Source organism: Danio rerio, chromosome 9, assembly GCF_052040795.2.
Source record: "Danio rerio strain M-AB ecotype USA chromosome 9, GRCz13ab, whole genome shotgun sequence".
NCBI lineage: Eukaryota > Metazoa > Chordata > Actinopteri > Cypriniformes > Danionidae > Danio > Danio rerio.
Genome location: NC_141029.1, coordinates 23,421,540 through 23,447,902, shown reverse-complemented (window position 1 = coordinate 23,447,902; position 26,363 = coordinate 23,421,540). Strand labels below are relative to the sequence as shown.

The 26,363-nt window shown below is 35.5% G+C and overlaps 1 protein-coding gene and 1 long non-coding RNA gene across 18 annotated transcripts in view; one reads left to right on the top strand and one right to left on the bottom strand.

Annotated features, from left to right (window-relative positions):
• Positions 1 to 19,193, bottom strand: part of arhgef7a (Rho guanine nucleotide exchange factor 7a) — a 180,189-nt gene extending 160,996 nt beyond the window's left edge. For 6 of the 17 annotated variants that reach the window (XR_015498836.1, XR_015498838.1, XR_015498837.1 and 3 more), the window contains 8 exon segments: positions 18,808 to 19,193; positions 14,006 to 14,089; positions 6,404 to 6,488; positions 6,133 to 6,266; positions 2,993 to 3,194; positions 2,818 to 2,906; positions 2,543 to 2,637; positions 541 to 636 (listed from right to left, as the gene is read on the bottom strand). Coding sequence is in view for 8 of the 17 variants with exons in the window: in NM_001123235.2 (NP_001116707.2) it covers positions 541 to 636; positions 2,543 to 2,637; positions 2,818 to 2,906; positions 2,993 to 3,194; positions 6,133 to 6,266; positions 6,404 to 6,488; positions 14,006 to 14,089; positions 18,808 to 18,972 (950 nt within the window). In the remaining 9 variants the exon portion in view is untranslated. 17 annotated transcript variants of the gene reach the window in all.
• Positions 14,213 to 25,086, top strand: LOC141376112 (uncharacterized). The gene is made up of 2 exons (XR_015499366.1): positions 14,213 to 14,376; positions 24,387 to 25,086. It is a non-coding gene; the product is annotated as an uncharacterized LOC141376112 (long non-coding RNA).
• Positions 25,087 to 26,363: the final 1,277 nt, after the last annotated feature.

Below are 26,363 nucleotides of genomic sequence, written 5' to 3'. Positions count from 1 at the left end.
ATAAACACAGTGGAGCAAATATTTAAGTGAAATAAACCATGCTTTATGGTTTTCTGTAGAGTAACAGAAGTTGAATAATCAAATGTAAAATAACACTGCATAGTCTACAATATATTGTGCAGCCTTAGTTTCATCCTTAAACAGTTTAAACCTACAGACTCAATTTAAAACTTATTTTGCAGTTCATTTTAATTTTTTATTTATAAAAATTCAGCAAAGATCCATCAAGTAATAAAGCAAGAAATAAAAAGTGACAGAAAAATTTGTATTTTATCCAATTTCTTTTTCTTATTATTCTTGTGTTGAAAACTTACCACTAGAGGTCAGTTTAAACATAAGAAACATCCAGTGATACTCAACTCGGAGTATACTTTAATGGACCTCAGGTTTATGTTACTGCCCAGGTCTATTTTCATCATCTAGAAGTCGAAACTTGATACATTTGATTGAGTCTCAGTTTCACTAAGTGCTCCTGTTGTAAATTACTCGAGATCAGAGCCAGGAATCACACAGCAGGCTCAGGGTTAGAATGAAACTCACTTGGTGAGATCCTCCAGTGACTGGACCAGAGTCTGCTGGAAAGTGCTGATCTCCTCCAGGTTCCCGAGAATGACACTAACATCTGCAGGGCTCAGTCTAACAGAAACAATGACAACTGTTAAAAAAAAGGCAGTTCATCCAACAATTTAAACTGTCATTTACTCAGTCTCCACTTGTTTAAAACCTATTTGAGTCTCTTTCTTCTGTTAAACATAAAAGATTATATTTTGAAGGATACTGTAAACTCGTAGCCATCCACTTATAGTATTTTTATTTCCTACCATGGAATTCAATTTCTACCGGTTTGCAGCATTCTTTAAAATAAAAATATCTTCTTGTGAGTTCAAGAGAAAGAACTAAAATAAGAAAAAGAAAGATTTTGAACCATTGAGGATCAGTAAATGTTCATTTGAGGGTGATTAAATTAACTTCTTCCGTACAACATTGAATAACAGCAAATTGTAATTTTTTGATGAACTAATCCCAATAAGACTGCACGTTACATATTCCATTGATTAGTAAACGTGAGGGGATAAGTAAACTTCACATTTAATCATTTTTTTGTATAATCATACTAAATGAACAGCACTATGCAGAAAAAATAATGTAATTTTAATAAGAAATTACATTTTCACTACCTTAACGGTGCTATATGGAGAAATTGTATACTGACCACTTTTATTTGAAAATGTATAATCATCTTTAAAATAAAATAATATAAAATAAAAAAACAACACATTTCTGACATCCTAGGTTGTCTAAGGAAGCATGCATGCATATATGTATTTTTTATTTAATGCCATGTTTGCAACCAAGGCTATTTTCAGGGCAACAACATTTCAATAAATATACAATTAAAACAACTAAAAATCATTTTATTTATGAATTCATTTGTTTGTGTTAATACATAATAACAATTCTACAATTTTGCCTGATGTCACTTTGTTAAAAATGTTGGTAACACTTTATTTTGATGATCTATTTGAGTATTAGAAGACTGTCTGCTTAATATCTGTATAATCTGTATTTATCTGTAATAAAAAATTTGCATGTACATGTCAACTTACACTAACCCCAACCCTAACCCCAACCTAACAGTCCACTTATAACCTACTGGGAATTAGTTGGCAATTCAAAAAACAGACCATCAAAATAAAGTGTGACCAAAATATTCTTAAGAGAGTTCATTTCAAAGACTTCTGGAACCATTAAAAGCAGGACAGTCCAGTAAAATGTGTTTCAATGTAAGGGGAGTTAAGCAGTACAAACATTGAGTGGGGTCTTCATCTTTAAGCAAAAAGGCATGGGTTAATCTTGTATGTCCAATACGACATCTGGTAAAAATCCCTTGATCAAATCTAAACTCCGTTTGAGATTTCAGGTTGGATTTCATACAATTTATTATTTTCCAATGCATCCCACCTCCTCTTACCACTCGTTTAAAATGTAAACTTTGATAAAAGGTCTCATCTCTGAAGGAATTTGGCATTTGTTCACCACTAGTTTCAAAGCATCAGCAGCTGCATCAGCTGTCTATGAAAGCAAGAAAAAATTCCTAATAATAAAATAAAACTTCCAGTGACGCTAATAACAAATGAGGAATCTGCACTCCCTTTAAGGGACAGTTCACACAAAAATGAAATTTTACTCACCCCAAATACTAAACCTTTATGAGTTTCTTTTGTCTGTTGAACACAATAGGAGATATTCTGAAAAAAGCTGGAAACCTGTAACCATTCACTTCCATAGTAGGAAAAACAAATACTACAGAAGTAAATGGTTGCTGGTTTCCAACATTATACTTTAGTTCTGAAGTGGGTTAGATTTTTGGGAGATATTGGAAATAAATGAATTGTACCACTTTAGTTGAATTAACAATTCACACAATTTACTACTGGCTTATTACCTACCTATTTTTAAGATATTGTTTATTAGCACTTATAAAGTGTGAGTAGTGAAATTTTAGTAGTGAAATTTGTGCAGAAAACACAAGGCATGTTACCTTTCTGTCATCTGTAGAGGTCTCAGGTAGCTGGTCAAAAGGTTCTGGAGTTCCCTTGAATACTCTGTTTCAGTTTCTAATATGTTCTGTAGCACCTGAAAAACAAACAAGCAGCAGCTATTTTTACACAAGACACCTCTAAAATAATGATTACAAATCAGCTGTGCTCATTCACAAATCAACAGTGTCTGATTACATTTATGCGCACAACCTTCCAAATGAAGCAAATCAGCATGACAACACTTGAAAAAGACACTAAACTCAAGTGTGCTTACCAGGTTGTAGTAGGTTTTACTGATGGATGCGGTATCAAAACCTTTGGGAGGGCTTTTAAGATTTCCAGATTTTGGGGACACCTGTTTGTCTGTGTGGAGTGTTTTAGGAAATGGAGAGTTTTAATAAAAGGATCAAATGTAAAGACTGTTTATCTGTTTTATAACTGACACGTACCAGACCCTTTGACCTCTTTGACATAATTGCTCGGAAACCAGCCCGTCTTGCCGTTGAGGATTCCTTCCCACCAACCCCCTTCTTCTGTGCGAGTGACACTGATAAGGTCGCCTTTGCTGAAAGTAAGCTCATCCTCATTGGTCTGCTGGAAGTTGAAGCGAGCTTTAACCACTAACTGAGCGTTACTGTTATCCGTCATGTCCTATAAAAGAGGAACAACTCATGTTTCATGCAGCCTCACAGTGCGTTAACAAGTCAGAATATTAAAAGTGACCCACTTGCATTAATTAGTGTACACACAAGATGCTGCTTCTGACAACCAGTTAGAAAAGGATATGTTTGCATTTGTATAAAAAGAAAATATGCCAACATAGCAATTGAACACTGCAATTTTCCAACATTCTTTACTTGGATTTTATTGAAATGTTTCAGAAATTTTTAATTGCTATGGTAACACAAAATGTCACCCTTGACATGCAATGTAACTTCAAATGCTATTCAAAGTTCTGGAGTTGGTTAGATTTTTGGGAGATATTGGAAATAAATGAATTGTACCACTTTAGTTGAATTAACAGTTCCCACAATTTACTACTGGCGTATTACCTACCTATTATTAAGATACTAACTGTTTATTAGCACTTATAAAGTAAGTACCTACCCAATACCTAAGCCCAACTACTACCGTACTAACTATTAAAAGGTCACGAAACAACAAAACACATTTTTGAAGATGTTGAGGGTCATATACATGTCCCATGTTGCAAAAAACACCATTACAACACAAAAATTTAGGGAGTTTAAATTTTTGTCTTGTTTTGAGCAAATTCGTTCTTCCGGTTTAAAAAAATTTTGAAGCAAGGTCCTGCAGATGAGATCATTGTAAGCCAGCGTGGAGATTTGCGGTCTGTACCGGCCGGTACAAAGTGACATCATTGAGTTTTCAGCACATCTGTTCATTAACTCATGAGAAAGACAAATGGACCAATTAGCACGCTCTATTGTGAACAAGATGCAACTTCATTCATATGCATGATATAGCTTTGAAGACTCCTTTTACCTGTTGCAGTGTTCAGAGAGATGCCACGTTGTTTTGCTAACCGTGATTCAAACAAGTAGAAAATTAAGAATTGTTCAAAGACATTGGTCGTCAGCTTTGCGTTTATAAATGTGCCGCAACAAAGATTTTCTTTCCATTTCCCATGATGAAAACACAGCTTACAAGTGGATCCAAGTAGTTGGATTACAGTGGTCTGCTAAAACAGGGATTCCCAAACTTTTTTATTCCAGGACCCACCTCGGCAAGTAATTCAATCTCAAGACCCACCATAATATTTTAATATGGAAAAATGGATAAAAAAAAATGTATCCATTCAAAGCAGTCAAAAATATATGATGTGTGGCTTTTTGGATTTTGCGATTTGATTTGCACAAAATGAGGCTCGAAGTGCTTTTTGTGGGATGCTGGCTGTGGGAAAAACGTCGTATAAATATGCCAATGCTATTAACGTTATTGCTGAATAGATCTAATATTTACACATTTGCTTGAGGAAGAAATGATGGGGTAGTTACATTACTAATACTGTTTTCCATAAAATATATGCCCTTCCATATCATTAGGTGACGTTAAAACTAACAGATAGCACTATAGCTATTTATTGATTAGCAATCTGTCAATGTTGGGATGTAAAAAATATGGGACAACAAACAGCTTCAAATGATAGAATACATAGCAAACATTAGAAAATATCGACAATAAAATAAAAGGTTTAGCTTATTAAAATGAATGGCCTATCCAGAAATTAAATAAAGCTATAAAAACTCTTTTACTTTACTCTTCTCACTTTTAACTGTATTTGCATATTGATTAAAGTTACTATAGTTATTTAATGAAGAGCAGCAAATTAATCATTGTGTTTTGTTTGATAACAGAGGTGTTAATGTAAGAATGCACAGATCTATAATGAAGCATTCGACTACTTTAGTAACTGTTGTGCTCATTTAAGAGAAAATTAGTAGTGTTTAAAATAAAACACGCAGGACGGAGCAAAGAAAAAAAAAACGAAAAAAAGAAGCACTTTTCCCACGGTCCCTTACTGAGAGCTCCGCACTGTGTGAGCTCTCCCGGCTTAACACAGATTGCAAGAGCTCTAAAACATGAAAAATATGCTTGTAAGGAACATTTTTTACCCGAGAGCTTTTTCGAATCTGGAAATGGTGAAATTCGGTTTTGCCACTCGTCCAATTAAAAAAAAAAAAAAAAAAGACGTGGTTCTAGTTGGTGTTGATGGTTCTGTCTTTACAGATTTGGTAAGTGTGTGATCAATGTTCTTTGTTTATGTTTATTCAGCTGGCAAAGTTAGTTGATATCGTCAGCAATACTCTTTTAATTTTTAAAGACATACTTTAGTCAAAATGATTTAGTTACTAAATTTACAGAAATATCACTACAATATTATGGACTGAAAATCCTCCACTTGCACACAGCTCTCAGATCTGCTGTAAATGCTGCTCTCAGAATCACTGTCTATCTCCCCTGCTTCTGTATTTGTGTTGCCGGTGTGAGAATCACCTATAGTGCACGTAATAAAACTCCCTTTTTCATGCAAACCCTTCCGTCTTACGCCACTCCCACCTCAACAAAGCTGGAGTCACTTTCCTCAAACTAGAGCTGTGAAAACACCGTGCTGAGACAGGAGGGTTTCGTGGCCCTTTAATAAGCAGCTAATTAATAGTTTAGCGAGTCTAAAGTCTTAGTTAATGGTTTGCTAATATTGTGAATTGTACATTCAAAAAATAAAGTGTAACCAAATTAATACATTTATTCTGCAAGGATTCATTTCAATTATTAAGTGTGTAATAATTAAATTTCAAACAAAAAATACTGAAAAAAAAGAGAAAATGAATGAAAGTTTCTTGAGCACCCATACATCAAATAGAATGAATTGTAAATGATCATGTGATAATGAGGACTGGAGTAGAGGCTGCTAAACTGTACAAAACGTTTTATAAAACCAGCTGATTTTTGACCAAATAAATTTAGCTTTGAAGACCAGTTTTCATTTTATATGCATAGCAAAACAAATCGTTTTGACCAAGATCTTTTGATGTTGGTCTAGCAGTCTCACCCCAATGTTACTCACAAGGCTGCGAAACTGGTTATGGAGCAATTTAGAAGATCGGCCCAGAGAAGACTGGGAGGCCAGTGATTCAAAGGACTTGATCCGGTGGGCGGAAGAGTGACGCGTACATACAGAGTCGCTGCCAATGCCAATATCTACACAGAGAATAAATACAAACACAAGCTATCAGGAAAAAAAGAGCAGATTTGGACATACATTTAAGAACATTTAAGCAGGTCAAAAACTGTGGATTTGGAATTTGAATATCTAAATGGGAGAAAGACACACTTACCTGCAGTTACTTTATTGAGGGCAACCAGTGTAGTGAGGACTCTGCTGATGTTGTGGCCCTGAAGCAGGTCACCAGCCTCAAATGGCTACCGAGAGAGAAAAACATTATATAACATCATTAATCTAGACCACCTAAATGTCTGTTAAAGCTGTGAGAGCATCATATAGCCTATTTCAAGCACATTAAGCTTAAGGGAAATTACTCTAGCTGTGCTGCATAAATCTTAAGAGCTTAACATGAGAAGCTAGTTTCAGTGTATCTTAGTTAAAAATGTATATTACATTTACATTTATAAATTTACATAAAATAACATTTTTCAGACTTTTGACAATTTCAAAGAAAACAGAAATCCTAATTTCAACTAAACAACTTTATGAACTAAAGCATAAATCATATTTTATCATTTTAATTTATATGCATTAAAACAAAACATCCATAAACTGTAATACTGATTTTACCCATGCATATTTAAAAAAAAAAAAAGATTTACATTAGATTACATTATTTAGGGGATAGGAAAAGGTTCATGAGGTGGGACTCAATCTCAGGACACCTGCAATATATGTCGGTGCTCTACTAACCACTAATAATAAAAATTTCTTGCTTTTATATAGCGCTTTTCTGGTCACTCAAATCGTTTTACAAATTTGGGGGGGTCTCCTCATCCACCAACAGTGTGCAGCATCCACCTGAATGACATGACGGCAACCATACTGTGCCAGACTGCGCATCACACACCAGCTGATTAGCGTAGAGGAGACAGAATTATGAAGCCAATTATTATATGGGGATGGCTAGGAGGCTATGATGGACAGAGGCCAGTGAGCAAAATTTGGCCAGGATGCCGAGGTAAAACCCCTACTCTTTTTCAAAGGAAATCCTGGGATTTTTAACGCCCACAGAGAGTCGGCACCTCGGTTTAACATCTCATCCGAAAGACAGCACTCACCGAGAAGTATATAGTTTCCATCAATATACTGGGGCATTATGACCCTCACAGACCACAGGTTGAGTGCCCCCTAATGGTGTCACTAACACTACTTCCAGCAGCAACATACACTGTAAAAAGTGAAAACTTAAACTAATCACTTTGACTTGTTACAATTAAATGAATTAAGTTAGACAAACGTAACGTATGACAGTTTACAGTAATAAATGAAGTTAGTTCTTTTAGGTGTAACATGTTTTAGTAATTTATTTAAGAAAACAAGAATGGAAAAGTACATAGAGTACAGTTCAAATAATTTAATTTGGTAATATAATAATAATAATAGTAACAATACTTTTATTACAGTACAAATAGTCCCCTTCCCATGTTAATATAAAAATAATACTTTTATTTTTTGTGGCAAATACAAGTATTGCTTATTACTGATATTAAACAATAGTTATACTTGCCATAAATAAATTATTAAAACCTTTTATACCTAAAAAAAACTAACTAACAAATAATAAAATAATTAATTAAATAAATAATAAATAATATATAAATAAATTAAGTTTGTCTAACTTAATTCATTTAATTGTAACAAGTCAAAGTAATTTGTTTAACTTTTCACTTTTTACAGTGTAGCTTTCCCATGAGGTCTCCCATCCAGGTTCTGACCAGAGGCAGCCCTGCTTAGCTTCAGTAGGCGAGAGTGTGAGTTGCAAAGAGGCCTACAAGGCTATCGGCTTTCTCAATAAATTGATTTGAACTTTCTTAAATTTAAATTCCATGTGAAAATAAAGTAGTATGTTGATGTACTTCCAACAGAAATTTAATACAGTGGTCCCTCATTAATCGGGGAGTTACGTTCTAAAAATAACCCACAAGAGGCGAAATCCACAAAGTCTTCAGCTTCAAGGAGCAAGTTTCAGCTTTATTTTTTAATTCTAATAGATGTTTTTAGGCAGAAAAAATGAATGTAACGAACCGAACATTCATTTATTCCATAATTATGGCGCCTCACTAGCATGTCCAGAAGTCCAACTTTTTGTGTGATGGTTAACTTCTTCCTTTGCTTTTTGGATGCTACCGCAGGTGCTTTTGAGGGTGCAGAACATTTCATAGACATTGTGGGGTTTGTTTGGGGAGAAAACTTGCAAACATACAGTACAGCACTTTAGAGTCACACTGCTAGCGATTGAAGATTTATGTAAATTTGGCAAGCTGAACACATTATGTACTGTACAGGAGACACAGGAGCATGGAGGAGACTGATTGACAATGGTCTACAGCCAATCAGGCCGCAGAACACATCGCACTGTAAAAAAAAAAATAAAAATCAGCAGAACTGCAAAGGTGAACCACGTTATAGCGAGGGCCCACTGTATTGAGTAAGTGGTGAGCTTTTCTTTTGCGTATCATTCACTCATACCAAATTAATGGTATGAGGGGCATGGTTAAGAATATTGTGGTTAAAGCCATCAAACTGACGTCAACAGAGAAAGTTCGCCATCCCAAAAGTAGAGACAAATTGTCAGACTTTAAAAACTACCAAAACAAAAAAAAATCAGTGGGTTAACTTGCACAGATTAACTTTTCACCTAAAAAATAAACATTGTGAATATTAATTTCACACAGACTCTCATGCACTGTAATATTGTGATATTCAAAACTTTGCTTTTTGCCAGCAACATTTTTATAAAATATTCACGGCATAGTCATGGTAGTCTAGCCTATGTATATACAATGAAGCGGGCCACGTTCGGCATCTGTGGAGACAATCATCCGTCATCGCTGCGTGTGCCGCTTGGCCTCCGAGCAGGTGGTGTGGTTAGCCAGAGGTCACTGATGTCTCTTTGCTCATCGAGTGAGAAATCTGATTTGTTCAGCTCTAGATTGTCTGTCCCTTGCTGTTCTTTGGGAGTATTTGAACTGTTTGACTGACAGTTATGTGTTCCTCTGTGAATAGTCAGAGGCTGTGTACAATTCCAGCTTCCGCTTTACCTTCCGCTCTGATTACATTTTATACCCTGAGAGAAGCAAAAACAAGAGTGTGTGGATGTGTATAAGTGGACAATGCATCATCTTGAGCTTTTTGCTTTACAAAGTGATGCTGCTCCTTCAGTGATTTACTGCATGACTGTAGGAATACGTCTATTTGGAAACGTTGGCCTACTTCTACAGCTTAGCTTACATAGAAGAATATCAGTCATCGATTTTATGATGGCCATTCTTCAATGTGGTTCCACACCCATAGATGCACTAAAAAGGTGCGTTTTAGAATTCAATTAAATGGCTTTAGCACACCTGAACCACAATAAAAAAATGATTTAGGTTAGGGATGCTCCGATCAGGATATTTCCAGCAGATACTAAGTACCAATTTCCTGTCATGGTGATCAGCTGATACAGAGTACCAATTCTGATGCTTGAAGCATTATATAACTTTGCCACTGCATAAGCACATTTTCAATAAAATTATGAGATATTGCCTTACCTAACAGAATAATTTAAGGATGTTGCATACATGTTATGGTCGGAAGCAGCTTTACAAAAATAATAGATAAAACAGATAGAAAAACAATGGTAAGAAAAATTACTAACAATGCAATTTGGAAACATTGCACATGTGCCGTAGCGCTCCTGATGTATAAACTGGGTGTACACGTACATCTTCCTCTGCTTCTAAACTCGCAAATAACAATTGCGATCGGTTTACGAGATTTGCCAGATCAGCAAGTACTGTTTGAGTTGTGACGTGATTATCAGCTGATACCGATCTCTAGCCGATCGATCATGACACTTTTCCAAGTTTGGTGATTTAAAAAAAAAAAAAAGACTTTTATTCAGAAAGTTTCTATTAAATTGTTAAAAAAGACATACTTAGAGTTGCAAAATATTCCCATTTCAAACAGAATCTTCTATTTGAACTTTCCATTCATCAATGAGACCTGAGAAAACTAAAAGTTAAGAGAATATTTATTTATTTATTTATTGCTTGATTTGTCTATTGAAGCATTTACAAGTGTAATATTGAACCTCAGAATCTTCTTGCACACAAATCGGAGCTTCCTCAATCTTATCAACATGTTTAATAATCAAGATTTTAAATTGAGATGATAACAAATAAGATAATGTGTCCTCAAACTTTACCGTCAACGAAGTAAAGAGTTGTGGAGAAATCCTGTCAGTTTTAATAAATAAATAAATCACATTTTTAAAAACCTTAAGTCTTTCATTAGCCCCATTTATACTTATAGCAGTGTGTGTGTGTGTGTGTGTGTGTGTGTGTGTGTGTGTGTGTGTGTGTGTGTAGGGGTAAAAACACAAGAAAGAGAGGATTGTTTGACTGTGCAAAACATCATAGCATACTACCAGTTTAGTTCTTATATGATATTCTCAATGAAGAACTAATCATTCTTCATGTTGACCTCGTCTAACCAACCACTTTATCAACCACGATAAACTTAGCATTTCTGTTATTTTTCACTTGTTTCTGTGATCATGTGATGCAATAATACAATATTAATAATCGCATCCGCAATAGTCACATCACAAAAATATGAAATGTCCAGTCTGAATTATAGTTGACCAGGAGCTACAGAATTGTATTTAATCACTGTATTTACATGAAATTTATATGATTTATGCAAAAAAAAATCTTATTTCATCTGACGGTGAAAACAAAACAATATTTTTACTTGCTTTAAGAATTTTTTGATATTTGGACTGGAAACAAGAAAAAAAACTAAGCAAAAAATAAATTTCTCTATAGTGGTTATTCAATTTCTGTATCTGAATACTATTTATACTCCCAAGAAGACTATTAAATAGTGCTATTCAAACTGTATTCATATCACAATATTTATTGCCGAAAAATAAAATATCGCAAATATCAGATTTTTTTCAATATCGTGCACATGTGCACAATATCGTGCCCTAGTCCACATGCTTAAGATTTGAGGGAATTAAAGATTCTATACTGTGATCCCACTGAGAATGAAATCAAACATTAATTCCAGTGGGAGTTACGTGATGCAGTAAAATGCACAGTCAGACTGCAGATCTGAAAATGTCATGATGCAGTTAGGCTTGAGATCACATCATCACAGCTGAACAGACTCAGAGCTTCATGGAGGAGCTTCAGACGAGACTGTGCATAAGGCAGAGCGAACTGAACACTGAGCAGATTAGTCAAAATCCTGTAAACCACAAATTTAGAGCCATACAGTGGATAAGCTTCAGAGCCTCACTTTAACACACACAAAAAAAGCATGAAACAAACTCTAGACAATTAGAAAAGGCTTGTTTCAATCAGGTCCAGCTGTATTACATAATCTGTATGTGATGTAAATGGAGGAGATGAGGGCCGTCATCCTGGAATCTGCACACATAACATTGGCTGGAGGTGGCAGATACTCCTGAGGCGGTCAACAATCAAATGCCCTTGCACATTATCTGCTGTAATGCTTGACACACAAAACTACAAATGTGTGTTTACTATCTGCTCATTTCTCTGTGAAAATACATAGCACTTCTGACTGTGATTCTGCTGGTGATGAACCCCAATGGAGCCTTGAGCACTGCCAGGTCAAACAAACACCTTTTAACAGGTCAAAGAGAAGCAAATTGCTGTGACAGAGGTGTAACAACAAACAAAAAGCTAAAATGCTCAATTTAGATAACTCGATGAGGCACAAAGTGTAAATTAAAAATAAAGTACAGTACAAATAAACCAAAACTGTGAGGATCTATATACGTTTGAACCCTGAGATGAATTCATTAACAGATTTTCTGGCAGAACAATGCACCTAGATCTCACTGCAAAAGCAAGATTTACACACTATAGCACACAGCATTAATCTCATGGATGGCATCCAGTGAACTTGAGAAAAGGGCATCTTTCCTGAAGATATTGTCAGAATGGGTTCAGATAGTGCTTTTGACATTATGCGGCTTCCAAGAGCTCCATATGTGACGTGGGCCTCAACCTCAGCACATCTAGATACACTTGACTACATTAGCGCTACCCTGAACCATCTGTTCCCTAATAAATGCGCATAGATCAAAATCCCACTAGCCCTTTGTATGTCTATCTGTGCACATTTGTGTCCAAACTAGCATGTTCATAACAATGATCAGACATTTGAAACTCTCTGTTTTTTTTTATATATTTTAAATTAACATGATAATATAATCTGTACTAAACACTAATATAATAATAGAATTAGAATTATCCTACAACAGCACTGACAAATAAAACACAATCATTTAATTTTGCAAATGATTGCCCTTGATTGGAAAGAGACAACTTGAGAAGTCTCTTTGCATTAATGGTTAAGTGTTGGGCAAAAATTTGCATTAATGGTATTAAAGTCAAGTGTTTGGGCAAAATTTAATTTTTGTTTTAGTCTTTAAACTAGTGATATTTCTTTATAATTTAATATAAAAATTGTCATGTAAAGGGATTTTTGCATAAAATAACAAAGAAGGTGCCATGTTTTGAGACTTTGTTTTTATCCATATCTATACTTTTATACATATCCATACTACACAATAGTGCATTTAAATAATGTTTTAACTTGGGATATATATATATATATATATATATATATATATATATATATATATATATATATATATATATATATATATATATATATATATCAGCAGCAATATCATTGATCATTTGCAATGTCACATCGCAAGTACACACAATGCTGAATTTTGATTATAATTTACCATTGACAATGTGTGAGGGCTTTAAATACATTCAGACATATACAATTCTACTGTTAGTAACTGATAAACTAATAACGATTTATTTTATTGAAATAATAATGAATTGCTTAAAAAGCAATTGCTATAAATGATCAAAAATAACTATAAACATTTAGGCTACAATTTAAAAAAAAGATTAACCAATAAATACTTCAAATGAAAAATAAGATTAAATTGTGTTTTTACCAGAGGGATACATTACATGTCGTATCAAGATAACTTCTGAATCTATAATAATAGACAAAATATTTTGTAGAAAGACAAGTAAAATATTATCTTTTTAACAGTGTACGCAAATTAAATTACAGTACAAGTAAAAATGTCATTTAACGGACAAATTGTGTACAGTTTTTCTATTTTTGTCTCACCTTGTAGGGCTTAAAACTGAACACATTACATACACTATAGCTATATCTGATTTTAGATTTTTAGAGGAAATGTAAGTACTTGGTATTAAAATGAAAGTTTAAAACGTTTCATAAAAGTCACTTTTGTTTAACTTAACCAAGCAGAAAACAAAGCCAACGTCTATACCAGATCTTCAAATTCTGTAGACTCAAATGAACAGACAAACTGTACATGAATGGACAAAGCAACTCCATTCATACATGACACAACCCGTAATATCGATGCTGTGGTGTTCAAACTCACAACAAAAATCTAGTCATTTCGTTCACAATAAGCACATAAATCACGAAATACCTACTTTTCCTTAAAACATTATAAACCTTTTGTTCCACCAAACTTGAGGCGATGTGCTGGGCATGATCTCACTCACATCGTGCAGAGCTGCGTCTCCTCTTTCTCCTGCACTTCTCTTTTGTTGATTGTTTTCATTGTGGCGCCAATGCAGCAACACAGTACAGTAAAAACGGCAGAAATACAGCAGCTTACCTCGACGCGAAACACCGCGCAGCCCTTCAGAAACTCTGTGATGTTGCTCAAGCACTCGCTGTCGTTCTTGGGGTCTTGGATAATCTGAGGAAAAGGGCAAGAGAAGTTGGAAAGTGAGCTCTGAGAGTGAAGGGCTGGCTCCAGTATCCTGCATTAGACTAGTGCACGAGCTGACTGACTATAATCACATCCACACACACAAATCGCGAGCACACAAGATCTGCAGCACCGTGGAAGTGGACAGCAAGAGGAGGAAGTGACGTTTGCATGGACGCCGAAGACAATGGGGCAAAAAGGACGCGATCAACACACCCTTGCTCTGGCGGGCGAAATTAAAACGCATCCGTCATTTACAGCAATAATTTTAAGAGGTAAACGAGCTAGATGAAAATCAACACAATCTTACAGCCGTTAAAGCATTCTTATACATTTAATACATCACACATGGGTTTTAAAGTTAATACCAGTCACTGAATTTTCTGTATTAAGGCACTTGTTATCAGTGAAATGTGTTTGGGCTGTAACCAGAATACAAGTGTTTTTATCACTGTACAAATTGTGCAGCATTTGGGTTTTTCAGGTTGGCACTCCTGTTTGAGAACCATTTGAAAGTCACTTGAGTGTATAATTCTGTAGTGCTAACTCCAATATATATTTCAAATACCTAAATGTCTTTCCCCATGGAGTTACAATTTTTAGAGTTATTTCAGGAACTGCAGCGGAGCTCCATTTTGTATGTGCCCTAGAGACTTGCCTAGAAGTCCTCTAGAGAGTCTGTCATTGTGGAAATCTTTCTTTTCACTTTCCCAATTTTAAATCAGGTTGTGTAAGGGGTAGAAGGAATTCCTATACAACATGCAGAGCCGTATCTTTAGTTTGAAAGGTTAGTTCACCCCAAAATTATGCAACATTACTTACCTTGTGTAGTTCTGGAAACTCGGTTATCTTTAATAAATATATTTGTCATGAAATATGACCTATTAATATCTCTGCTGTTTACCTTTTACACTCGATCAGTGAACATACAAAAGCTTAGCGTACCTGCTTGACATATGCCAACCAAATATTGGTTCTTACAGAAGCCCAAACAAGCTGCTGTGACACACAGGAATAAACCTTGTTGATTTTTTGACTAAATGCACCAATTGCAATTTTCTAGGCCAATTCTGATTCCATCTTTTTTTTTTTTTTTGTAAGTGTAATTAGGCATGGGCTGATTTTCTGTAATACTGTTCCTAAGGTATGTGTAAGATTTTTTTATTTACATTTTTTTAGGACAACAGTATCTTCTTCAGCAGAAGAAATATCAAAATATGCTGTTTTAAATTGTAAAGAAATCTGTGTTTTTAAAACTAATGAATTATTTAGCCTGACATGTTTACTGTTCCAAAATATTATAAATCTTTCAAAAAATAAAATATATTGGTTATTGGTATATTGGGATTTTTTTTTACCCAGACATTTAAAAAGAATATATTTTAGAGTAGTCATCACAATACTGTGATATTTGTATCCAAGGTTACCAGAATTTTATATTTTAAGTGTAATCTGCTGATACAGATATTTACCGCTTCTGATTACAACTACAATTCTAATATAGTAACTAAAAAAAAGAAACTATATGACGACACTGCATGCACTGTTAAAAACTGAAAGTGCAAGCTGAAATTAGCAACATGACTGGCCGGTCACAGGTCATGTAATAAAAATCTGCAGATACTATTCCATGTCCATTCAATCAGTGCATCTTTAGTATTCACGTGTAAAGCATGCATGCCTGAGTTTCCATGAATGGTGTATGTTAATCAGTGTTTATAAATCAAACTGTTCTGTCAATCTTATAAAGCAATCGTGACTTAAATCGCTCAGTTCAAGGATTAAAATTATTCACAAAATGTTTTTTAATGAAATGATTTGAGGTGAATACTTTCAATGAAGAGATCAAAATATTTTACATTCGATTAAAAAACAATCATTTGTGTCCTGAAGATAAGCATGTTATTTTGGATTTGGAACAACATGGGTAAGAAAACAAAGAAAGAAATTTCATATTTGGGGTGAACTAACATGTTAAACCACATAAAGAACAAATTGTTCTTTACACTTGTAACAGTTCTATTTACGCACAAAAAATATTCAATATTCAATATATGCTGAAATGGTTGTTTTAGATTTTAGGATCTTGTGATTTTCTGGGTTTTGTGCCAAAGTACAGCATTACTGACTTTCTAGAGAAACTTCCACTCAGATACACCAAATTCACAAGCAATAATGGACCTGAATGAATGCAACTTAGAGGATTGTGAATACATTTTATTGCATCTGTTTTTTGTTCCTATTTAGCATTTAAATTATTCACATATTTATTCACGTTCATTGTCACTTGTCATTTGTTAATGTATTCAGCTAATAACTGTTGTTAGAGCACTATTATTTATGCTACAATTTCACAGATGACTAAATATGTTGAGTGTCATCACACTTTTTTATGTTAAGAGCTAACAAAGGCTACAAGATATTATGAGACCTGGCAGATAGAGAGATAAAATTACATTAATTAAATATATTATATAAAGATAATGTAAATGTATAAAGGATAATATTACAGATTTACTAACTGATTTACTAATATTAATAAACATAAACTATATGGTTAATATTCAATTATATATAATTTAAATAACCATTAAAGTCAAAGCATGGTTCTTTAAGGAACCTTATGAAAATGTTTTTTATGGGTTCTGCTGGTTCAGGTGTGTTAATAGGTTTTAAGCTGAACTGGACCTCCGGGAACTTGTTTGAGAACCCATACTTTAAATCAACTTTTGAAAAACACTTTTGACCCCTAGTGTTGAATGAAACTTAAAACACACTTGCAGGTTGCTGCCAATCAGCAGTAAAATGTGTGTTTGTTTAGGAAGGATATAACAGAGATCTAAATAGGGTGTCCCTTTATTAAATGTTAATTACACCAAATCATGCTTCAGAAAACGTATAAGGACATAGTAAAAATGCATTTAAATTGATATCATTTAATCAAAGTCAACGCAAAAGACAATTGATTTGATTGAAAGTCAATGGGGCAACAGATTTTTCTCAGGTTTCAATAAAATGTTTTCCTTTGCATTCTTAAGATGATTAAAGTCCAATGGGTCTGAAACAACATAGAGGAGTGTAATTGATCCAGGACTGTCATGCATGATGATTTGGTGAAAGATGTTCAAGAAATCAAATGCAATGTCAATAAAGCCATCTGTGCAGTACCATCCTATTAAGAGCTGCAGACAAAACCTACAATACTCTAGCTTGGAAAGAATACTTTTAGTCAGTGGGCCTAACAGCTGAACCTTTAGGGTTTATTTACGTTGCATTGAATGGTCAGGAGAGATTATATCTCATCACCCTCAAACAACAGATATTTGGGCAAAAACATTTTTAAATAAAAAAAGTAGTGAAAGTATGTCACTAATTAAAAAAGATAATTAAAAAAGTTTTAATTTCAGTTATAATTCAATAATGGTGGCGTTGAACATGTTAGTTCTCTTGCATTTTGAATAGTGGCATGGAAAGTCCCGAAATATGATGCTACTGTCTAAAGCAACACATCATGTGCACTAATACTTCTTTTCCCAATTTAAATATGCAAACTTTAGGTTTTTTTACTTCCACATATACTCCTTTTATAAACATCCTATTCACATTGTGTGCATGAAATTTGATAAGCAAACTAGATGGAGCTTCAAAAGAGGTTCTTGTTGTCATTGACTGTTAGTCACTGTCAGAGCTGACCCTGAATATGACTGATTTCCTAAAACACCCCCCTCTGAAAACACCAAACCAAGAAGGACAGGCTCCATGCATTATTTATAGATTAGACGAACTGCTTTGGAAAACAAGCTGGATATCATTATACCTGAGTGGTTGTGCGCTGCCTTTAATTATATCAAAAATAAAGTAAAAAATAATATTTTCAGCTTGAATGGTTCCCCCTAACATGGCCTACAGGCATATTAAGATCTCTGTGCCTTTCATATTTGCATTTACCCTCAGGCATTTTGTTCAGTTGAATATATTGTTTTCACACTTATACTGTGACTTGTTTTTACTCAGTTTTTGTGTGCTTTATTGTTGTTTAATCATTATGACCATATCAATATAAGATAATATTGTGCTGGACTGCAGCTGAATTCATTAACTGTGCCTTTCTAAATTGCATTGCATTGCATAGGAAAGAAGCAAGGGCTTATGGGAATGAAAAACACTGTATCTTTAAAAAGAAAGCGCATCTGCTTTTGTCTGTTTACTGTGTTTGGTGGTGGTGGCCCATTTTCAATGTAAGAAATATAAGCAAGGATACCCAGCTAACCTTGATAATACCAACCAGATTAATGCTATTCATACACAGCCATGTAATGCGATTTGAACGCGCTTATGCTTAGGTTTTTATAACGTATACTAACTAGGTTATCACTTACAGTCTGTCAATATCAACATTTACCGCTTTTCTATGAAAAACGACAGTCAAATGTAAACCCTCAGTTCAGTATAGCCACAATACATTCGTCGACTGCCAGTGTTGTTGCCTGGAGCAACAGCAGCTCTAGCGCGCGCTGAACGCCTCGACCTGCCGCTGCCGCATGGGCTGCGTTTACATTCACACAGAGGATTAAACATCTGTTCTGACCCACAAAACATACACGAATTGGTCACTTATCAGATAATACATAACGCGTGCGTTGGGTGAAGAATGCAGGGGGGTGAAGTGTGAAACGCGGTGCGCCAAAGGGAGGATGCGCGCTTACTTTATCAGTAGTGCCTGGACGCAGCCGCTCCAGCAACCTGCACAGGACGACCCCATCCTTCAGCGAAGCCTGCAGAAATCCATCGGGGTCCGAAATGGTCTTTTTTGGTGATTCCAAAACCCCAAGGGTGATGAGCCAAGTAACCGTTTGTTCCGCCGGATTCATGGCCACACCAGCAAGGTCGACGCTCACTGTATTATGACTGTAATGGGGCAAAAATCAGGCTGTCTGTTATTAACCAGTCGTTGAACTGGGCACCATTTTCTCTAAAACGGGTTATTTGAAGGATGGCTCGTTATACGGCGCTCCATGGAGATGAGTAATGCTATCGCTTCGCTCCCATTTCCTTTTATTCCGACAAGCTGTCAAACGCCTTTCACTGGAATACAGTCACAGCGCAGTAAAGCTGCATCTTCCGGCAGATGACATCACAGCATAGACAGCCGTATGTGACCTGTCGCCTTCGCGTCCTGCTTTACATGTGTGTATGTGTGTGTGTGTGTGTGTGTGTGTGTGTCTACTGCGTACATTCACCTGCTCTCTGCCTGATAAATGTGGCATAACGGAAAGATCTGTTGTACATGTGTTTATGCGTTGCTTTTATTATAATCTCTATAGAGATTAGTCAAATAAAGCTTATGGTGAACGACCTTATTTTGGTTAAAGGCATATAGTCAAATGTGTGTGTTAACAATCATACACATACAAAAAAAGATCATGCAGCTATATAGCTTATTGTTTTATCAAACTAGTGCAGTTTCTGTGTGGTCCGCAGGATGGCGATCTTTGTCATAAGATTTGAGAATGATATGCTTTGCCTTTTAATAATCTAAAAGGTATAGTTCACAGCAGTGAAAATTGCCTGTTCACTCTCAGGCCATCCAAAGTAAAAAATTAGAAGAAAAAAGTACTTTTACAATCATTGTTGTTCTGTTTGTGTAAACTGATTTTTTTATGAATAGTTGATAAAAATAAAACGCTATTTTTATTAGTGTAATGTCTCCTTACTGAACAAAAGTATACATTCAAAAATAATGCAACAAAAACATTTAAACCTTGTGCATTACATACATTGAATAAACAATTTTTAAGTTCACCTGTTCAACAGCGTATCAGTTATGCTTATCAATTTTAAAGCTTTTAGACATTAGACATGGTCAAGACAGCAGTCCTGTAGCCAGCCTGGTGAAATGGGTTGTTCTTTTTTTTTTTTTTTTTTTTTTGTCAAAAAGTGGACCTTTTTGCAGTTATATGTCTCATTTTCTGTTTAATTATGAGATTTAAATACTGCATTTAGTGACATTTTAAGCACTATTTTTAGCTGGATTAGCTTGCCAGATGGTCATCATATAGCTACACCTTTTGATGTACCAAAATATTTCCTAAAGGTTTATAATAAAGAAATGTAAAGAATAAAGCATATTTTCAAACTACAAATTTACTACATCATCATTAGAAAAAATAAGAATCTATTAAAGTTTTCAACTCTCCCCAGTCAGAATATGGCTATGTATACTCAAATTCATTTTAATATGGGCTGCTTTTTGTGCTTCATCCCTTTTTATTGGTCATTTTATGAAAACTGCTTTTATTCTAGCCAAAATAAAACAAAGAAGACTATCCTCAAAATAAAAAAATATATATTATCAGACATACTGTGAAAATTTCCTTGCTCTGTTAAACATAATTTGGAAAATATTTACAAAATAAAATGAAAATCAAAAAGGGGATAATAATTCTGACTTCAACTGTATTTGGTAACATTTGCCAAAACCGAGTAAATGAAATCACACCAAAGCGACAGCCAACAGAGGATTCTGCTTGGTCTAAAAGCCTTTTTCGATGGGTCATTTTCATTTATTAATGACGGCATAGCAATCAAAATAGGACAAATGAGCTCATGTATTGGACAAATTCTCCACCTGTGTCAGTGAGGGATGGGTATTCCGAATCAGAAAACTCCCCCTGGCTACGGGTCTGATTAGCGTATCAGAATAGGGAGAAAATATAATTTCAAAGACTTTGAGTATGGCATGCTTGTTGGTGATGGGCTTTTTCACACTCTATGGGCTGATCCGGCTATTTTAGAAACTGCTGATCTGCTGGGATTTTGAATCTCTAGGGTTTACAGAGAATGATTCGAAAAAGAGAAAATATCCAGTGAGCTGCAATTCTGTGGGGGAAGTGTCTTGTTGATGCTAGAAGTCTGAGCAAAATGGACAGTTCAGGCTTCAAAGAAAGGTAACAATAATTAAAATACTCATTACTTTCAACCAAGGTCTTGAGAAGAGCACAGACATCAAATTTTAAAGCAGCAGAAGAGCGCACCACTGCCACTCCTGCCAGCTATGTGTAGGAAACCAAGATTTAAAAAAAAAAAAGGTCAGAATCTTGATTTCTGCTGCAACATTTCCATAGTATTGGTTAAGAGTTTGGCATAAACAGCATGGATCCATCTTGCCTTGTAAATCAACAGTTCAGATTTCTGATGGTGTAATGTTTTTTTGGCATATTCAAACACTTTAGTACCACGTGAGTATCGTTTAAAACCACAACCTCCCTGAGTATTCTTGCTGACCACGTCCATCCCTTTATGACCACAGTGTATTCTTCCTGTCATGGCTACATCAATCTGGATGCCATGCTGCAAAGCTCAAATTATCTTAGCCTGGATTCTTCAACTTGAACTTGAGTTCATTATACTCAAATGGCCTCAACAGCTCTTAATCCAACAGAGCAGCTTTGATTTGAAGAAACAGGAGATTAACATCATTTATACCCTGCAAACCTTCAGCAACTACAGTATGTGATGCTGTCATCTCAATATGGACCAATATTACATTTGCTGTTGAATCATGCCTTTAATAATTAAGCAGTTTTGCTGGCAAAAAAATGTCAATTTCAAGGTTGTGTATTTTCATATGCAAAAAGTAACCAATCTCTAAGATATGAAATCGAGTAAATAATGTGATCACTTTCTATCCAAGGGTTATTGTCTTATTGGACAAATTAGACTTTGGGCATAAATAAAGTATAATCACAAATAGTGTTAGTAATACATATTTTCAACATTTATTTATTATTATTGTTTATTTTATTTTATTTTTTTGGAAAAGCACAAGCAAGAAAAGAGGGATTAATAAAAAGCATACAACCATAATTTTGTCCCCTTATTTTGCATCTGGAAAGGTTAGAAAGTGCCTCTCTGTGAATGTATCATGAAGTGAATTGAGGATTTCAGGAGCAAAGATCAAGTAGAAGTAAGCATGCACCAAGCCTGCGCATGTTCCATGTTCAACCATGAATGTAATGTGTATTTATATTGCACAATTATTGTTTATGGTGTAAGATTTGAGATATCACAAATATTTTGATGTCTTTGACAATTCAAACATGAGCCGAAAACAGAGACAATTGACTCCACAACCCAGCAGGCGGAAATGCAGGAAAAAAACAGCCCCCCCTCCATTTACATTTAAATCCCCTGAAACCCCTTTGTTGAACCACCCCAACTCAGAATGGTCATTTCAAAGTCTAAATGTTCTAAATCAACCCAAGTGACTTTATCTATCATGTTTGATATCATTTGAAATGTCTCAGTGCGACTGGTACAATGGTCTCATTCCCTCAGAAATAGACATAATCAAAACAATAAATATATGACTTCAGGTATCTTTTGAACTACTGTGAAGGGTGTGCCTTTCCTATAGGCTGAAATTATTCCACTAAATGCAAATGCCTTTTTTTATTCACACATCCCTTTTCTTGAGAGGATTCTTGGATTACTTAAGGGAAGGTTTGAAAAATGTTCGGGGCGATTCTGCTTACCCAGATCAGCTCATAACATGGAGCTCTAGTGCTCCATGTTATGTATATCTTGAAGTCAGGAATGCATCTTTTAATCTTGGATTTGTCTAAAATAATTTGATGTCTTGTATTGATCATTTATGAATTGACTGAATGAATTGCCATAATACACATTTACCTGGCTAATAAATTGTTATGTTTTGAATTATTCAAACAGAGTTTGTGTAAATATCCCTAGTAGATTACGTTAAGTCCATAGAACCACAAGCCTCTGTACAGGTTAGTAACGGACTAAAACACGTTAGACAAAGCAGTGTGCCACGTTACACAATGTTTTTAGAGATCTGACAAACATATTGGCATTAATTGAAGTATACTTAGACTATAAAAGGCCAATAATGGGTTTTCTATTTAGAACAACAAAATATTGTTGAGACTAATCTAAATGTGGGTAAGTTAGGCCTTCATCTACAAACTTATACTATATAAATCATATGGTGATTATTCAAAGTTACTAATAGTTTCTTGATTCTATATACTAATGATTATGGTATGACTAAAATAGTTTGTCATGATTCAGTAGATAACAGATCTATGGGGACCACATAAAATATCCTAAATTGAGTAAGTAGGGTTCTGCCTTTTAGGAGAGTGGTTAATCGCCTCTGTTTAATGACCAAGACTGACAAGCATGTGTTTAAGAGATTGTATACTCGGCCGGTACAAGACTCAGGATGCTATAGGAATCTGAATAATGAGAATAATATATAGTAACAAATTGAAGAGAATATTCAATCATAATCTAAAATAATATTAAAGAAAGAAAAATACTACCTCATACTAAAATTGGGGTCAGATATGAGTTAAGTTTAAAGTAAATCAACATTGTACACTGGAAAGACCGAACATGCAGTGAAACTTCATCCACCAGTGGACACCGTCATTGGACCAACTGGCTGGACCCTACAATGGCCATACACCCAAAGCGCAAACACCACCACCACTGTGCAGCATCCATTTGGATGATGAGACTGAAGCCACAGAACAAGGGCGCCAGTGCGTTCACCATAAACCAGCTATTGGTGGAGTGGAAAGACAACGATAGAGCCAATTCAGATGATTAAGAGGCCATGATGGGTAAGGGCCAATAGAATAAATTTGGCCAGGACACTGTGGTTACACCCCTACTCTTTGCAAGAAGTGCCATGGGATTTTTAATGACCAGAGAGTCTGGACCTCGGTTTAACTTCTCATCTGAAAGACAGCACTCACTGACAGTATAGTGTCCCCTTCACTATACTGGGGCATTAGGACAACAGGTTGACCTCCCCTTGCTAGTCTCACCAACACCATTTCCAACAGCAACTTAGTTTTTTCTCATGTGGTCTCCCGTCTGACCAGGCTCAGCCCTGCTTAGCCTCGGTGAGTAACCGGTCTTGGGCAGCATCGTGATATGGCTGTTTCAAACTACATGCAACTGATAACAAGTGCATAGAGATGAAGAGAGGTGTGAAGTGGGCTCTCTTGGGCTTATTGAAGACCAGTCCAGCTGCAGCATGCAGAATACTAGTGCAATCGTCCAGCATATAAATGACTTTATATCTACGGTATGACTCAGTAAGTAGCAAATTATTAATGAAGAAGTGCTGAGTAATGCGTGCGCATTCAGAGTAGCAAAGTTCCTCATCTAGACTAGAGTGTCTCCATAGTGGAACTAAAAGCAAACCTATGTTAACTACTAGATGGTATAAACTGCCTTTTTTCTTTTCCAGTTTACTCACTCCTGCTCCCTTCTGTATCATCTGAAGAGCTACCTTGAGGAATCTGAGTTCCCAGGGGGTCACCATGGATACCGGTAGAGGTTCAGACTCATCTCAGGAGTCAGAGTAGGAGAGAAGGAGCCCCGCTGCGGCTGGCAGGGCAGAACGTTGTGTCTAAATAGCAATGCCATGGGACTACCCACAATCCCCCTGACACACCATCTCTAGTAGCTGTAACTATGGATGCCCTTGCTGTAATCTTATCCCAGAGCACTCTATAGGCTGGCCCTCTCCCCCCTTAAATTTCTTTAAACATTTTGATTTAATTTTGCATTGCAGTATTCTGACCATGGGTTACTTACCCATTTTAATTTTACAAGTGACCTTTTTATTTTATTTGTCTAGAATTACTGTTTGTTGCATCCGAAATGGCCTGCTACTTGAGTCACCAAGGGGTCACCAATCTCGTTCCTGCTCCAACTGCTCCAGGGTTGAGCTCCAACTTGCCTCAACACACACCTGCCTAGGTGTTTCAAGCATACATAGTAAGACCTTGATTACGTAGCTTGTTCAGGTGGGTTTGGTTAGTGTTGGAGCTAAAATCTGCAGGACACCGACCCTCCAGGAACAAGTTTGGTGACCCCTGATCTATAGTTTGAATTTGATATATATGAAATATGAATAAAATGTCACTAAACCTTGGTCAAAACAGCATAATGTATAATCAACCAGAATGTTAAAACATGTTAGATATGCTAACATGCGACTTAATGTTACTATATAGTGTTATGGTAGATATTTGCTATAGCATGGTGTTAAAAAATTTTGACATGTTAAAGCGCATTTGCCATGTGTTGAAACAGGTTAGCATCTTTTTAATGCATATTAGTGTAACGGGAGGCCAGCTAGTAAATGCTGTGCAGGTAAACATCACTCCTCTGACCTCTAAAGATGCTCTAGCGACAGACGCTAGAGGCCATTTTTAGCCTCCTTGGTAGAGCAATCGACCCCCATGCAGAAGGTTGCCGGTTTGACACCAGTTCGGAGTAGGTTGGGTGGTGTAGGACCAGCAGGGTTACATTAGCATAATGTTAAAACATATTCAAAAAATAGAAGCAGCACATTAAAAATTATGCTAGTAATATGCTGTATGCTATATTTATCGTTGAAATGTTAAGTCTATTTATATACTGGCATATATGTTAAAACATTCTAGCCATGTTAAGGCATGAAGCTAAAACATGTTCATGCATGTTAGAAACAAAGTAGCATGGTTAAACATGCTAGCAACATGCTTATGCATGTTAACACAGTGTTAAAATGTTAAATATTTACTTACTCGCAGGGCCAAGTTGATATTTAATAGCACCATGTTGGTGTTTTGTAACATCTAACATCTAATTTTCTAACGTTGTTGGCTCAACGTTCAACTACCAACCTGGAGGACTAGGACATACAAACACTACAGACAGTTTAGCTTACCCAATTCACCTATAGCTCATGTCTTTGGACTTGTGGGGGAAACCGGAGCACCCAGAGGAAATCCACGCCAACACAGAGAGAACATGCAAACTCCACACAGAAATGCCAACTGACCTAGCTGGAGCTCAAACCAGCAAAAGTCTTAGCAAATTTATAACATAGTTATGTGTTGCGATGTTAGAAGCCTACTGGCGACCTTAAAGGTAACATGTAAACATTGTGATAAAGCATGTTTAAAAAGTACAAGCACCATTCATGCAACACCATGTTAATACATTTTTTCTTTCCCCCGAAAACACATGTAAATTACAGAAATGTCTATTTGTGTGCTTATCCTCTTGTAGACATATTTTTAGACTATATGGTCTAATACGAGATGGCTGCTGTGAAATGTAAAATCAATGTTTAGACTGTCTTTATTTCTTACATTCTTTTAATTTCACACTACACTGTAAAAAATGGCAGTGATTTCAATGGTAAAAACATCTGTTAAAATACTACTGTAAA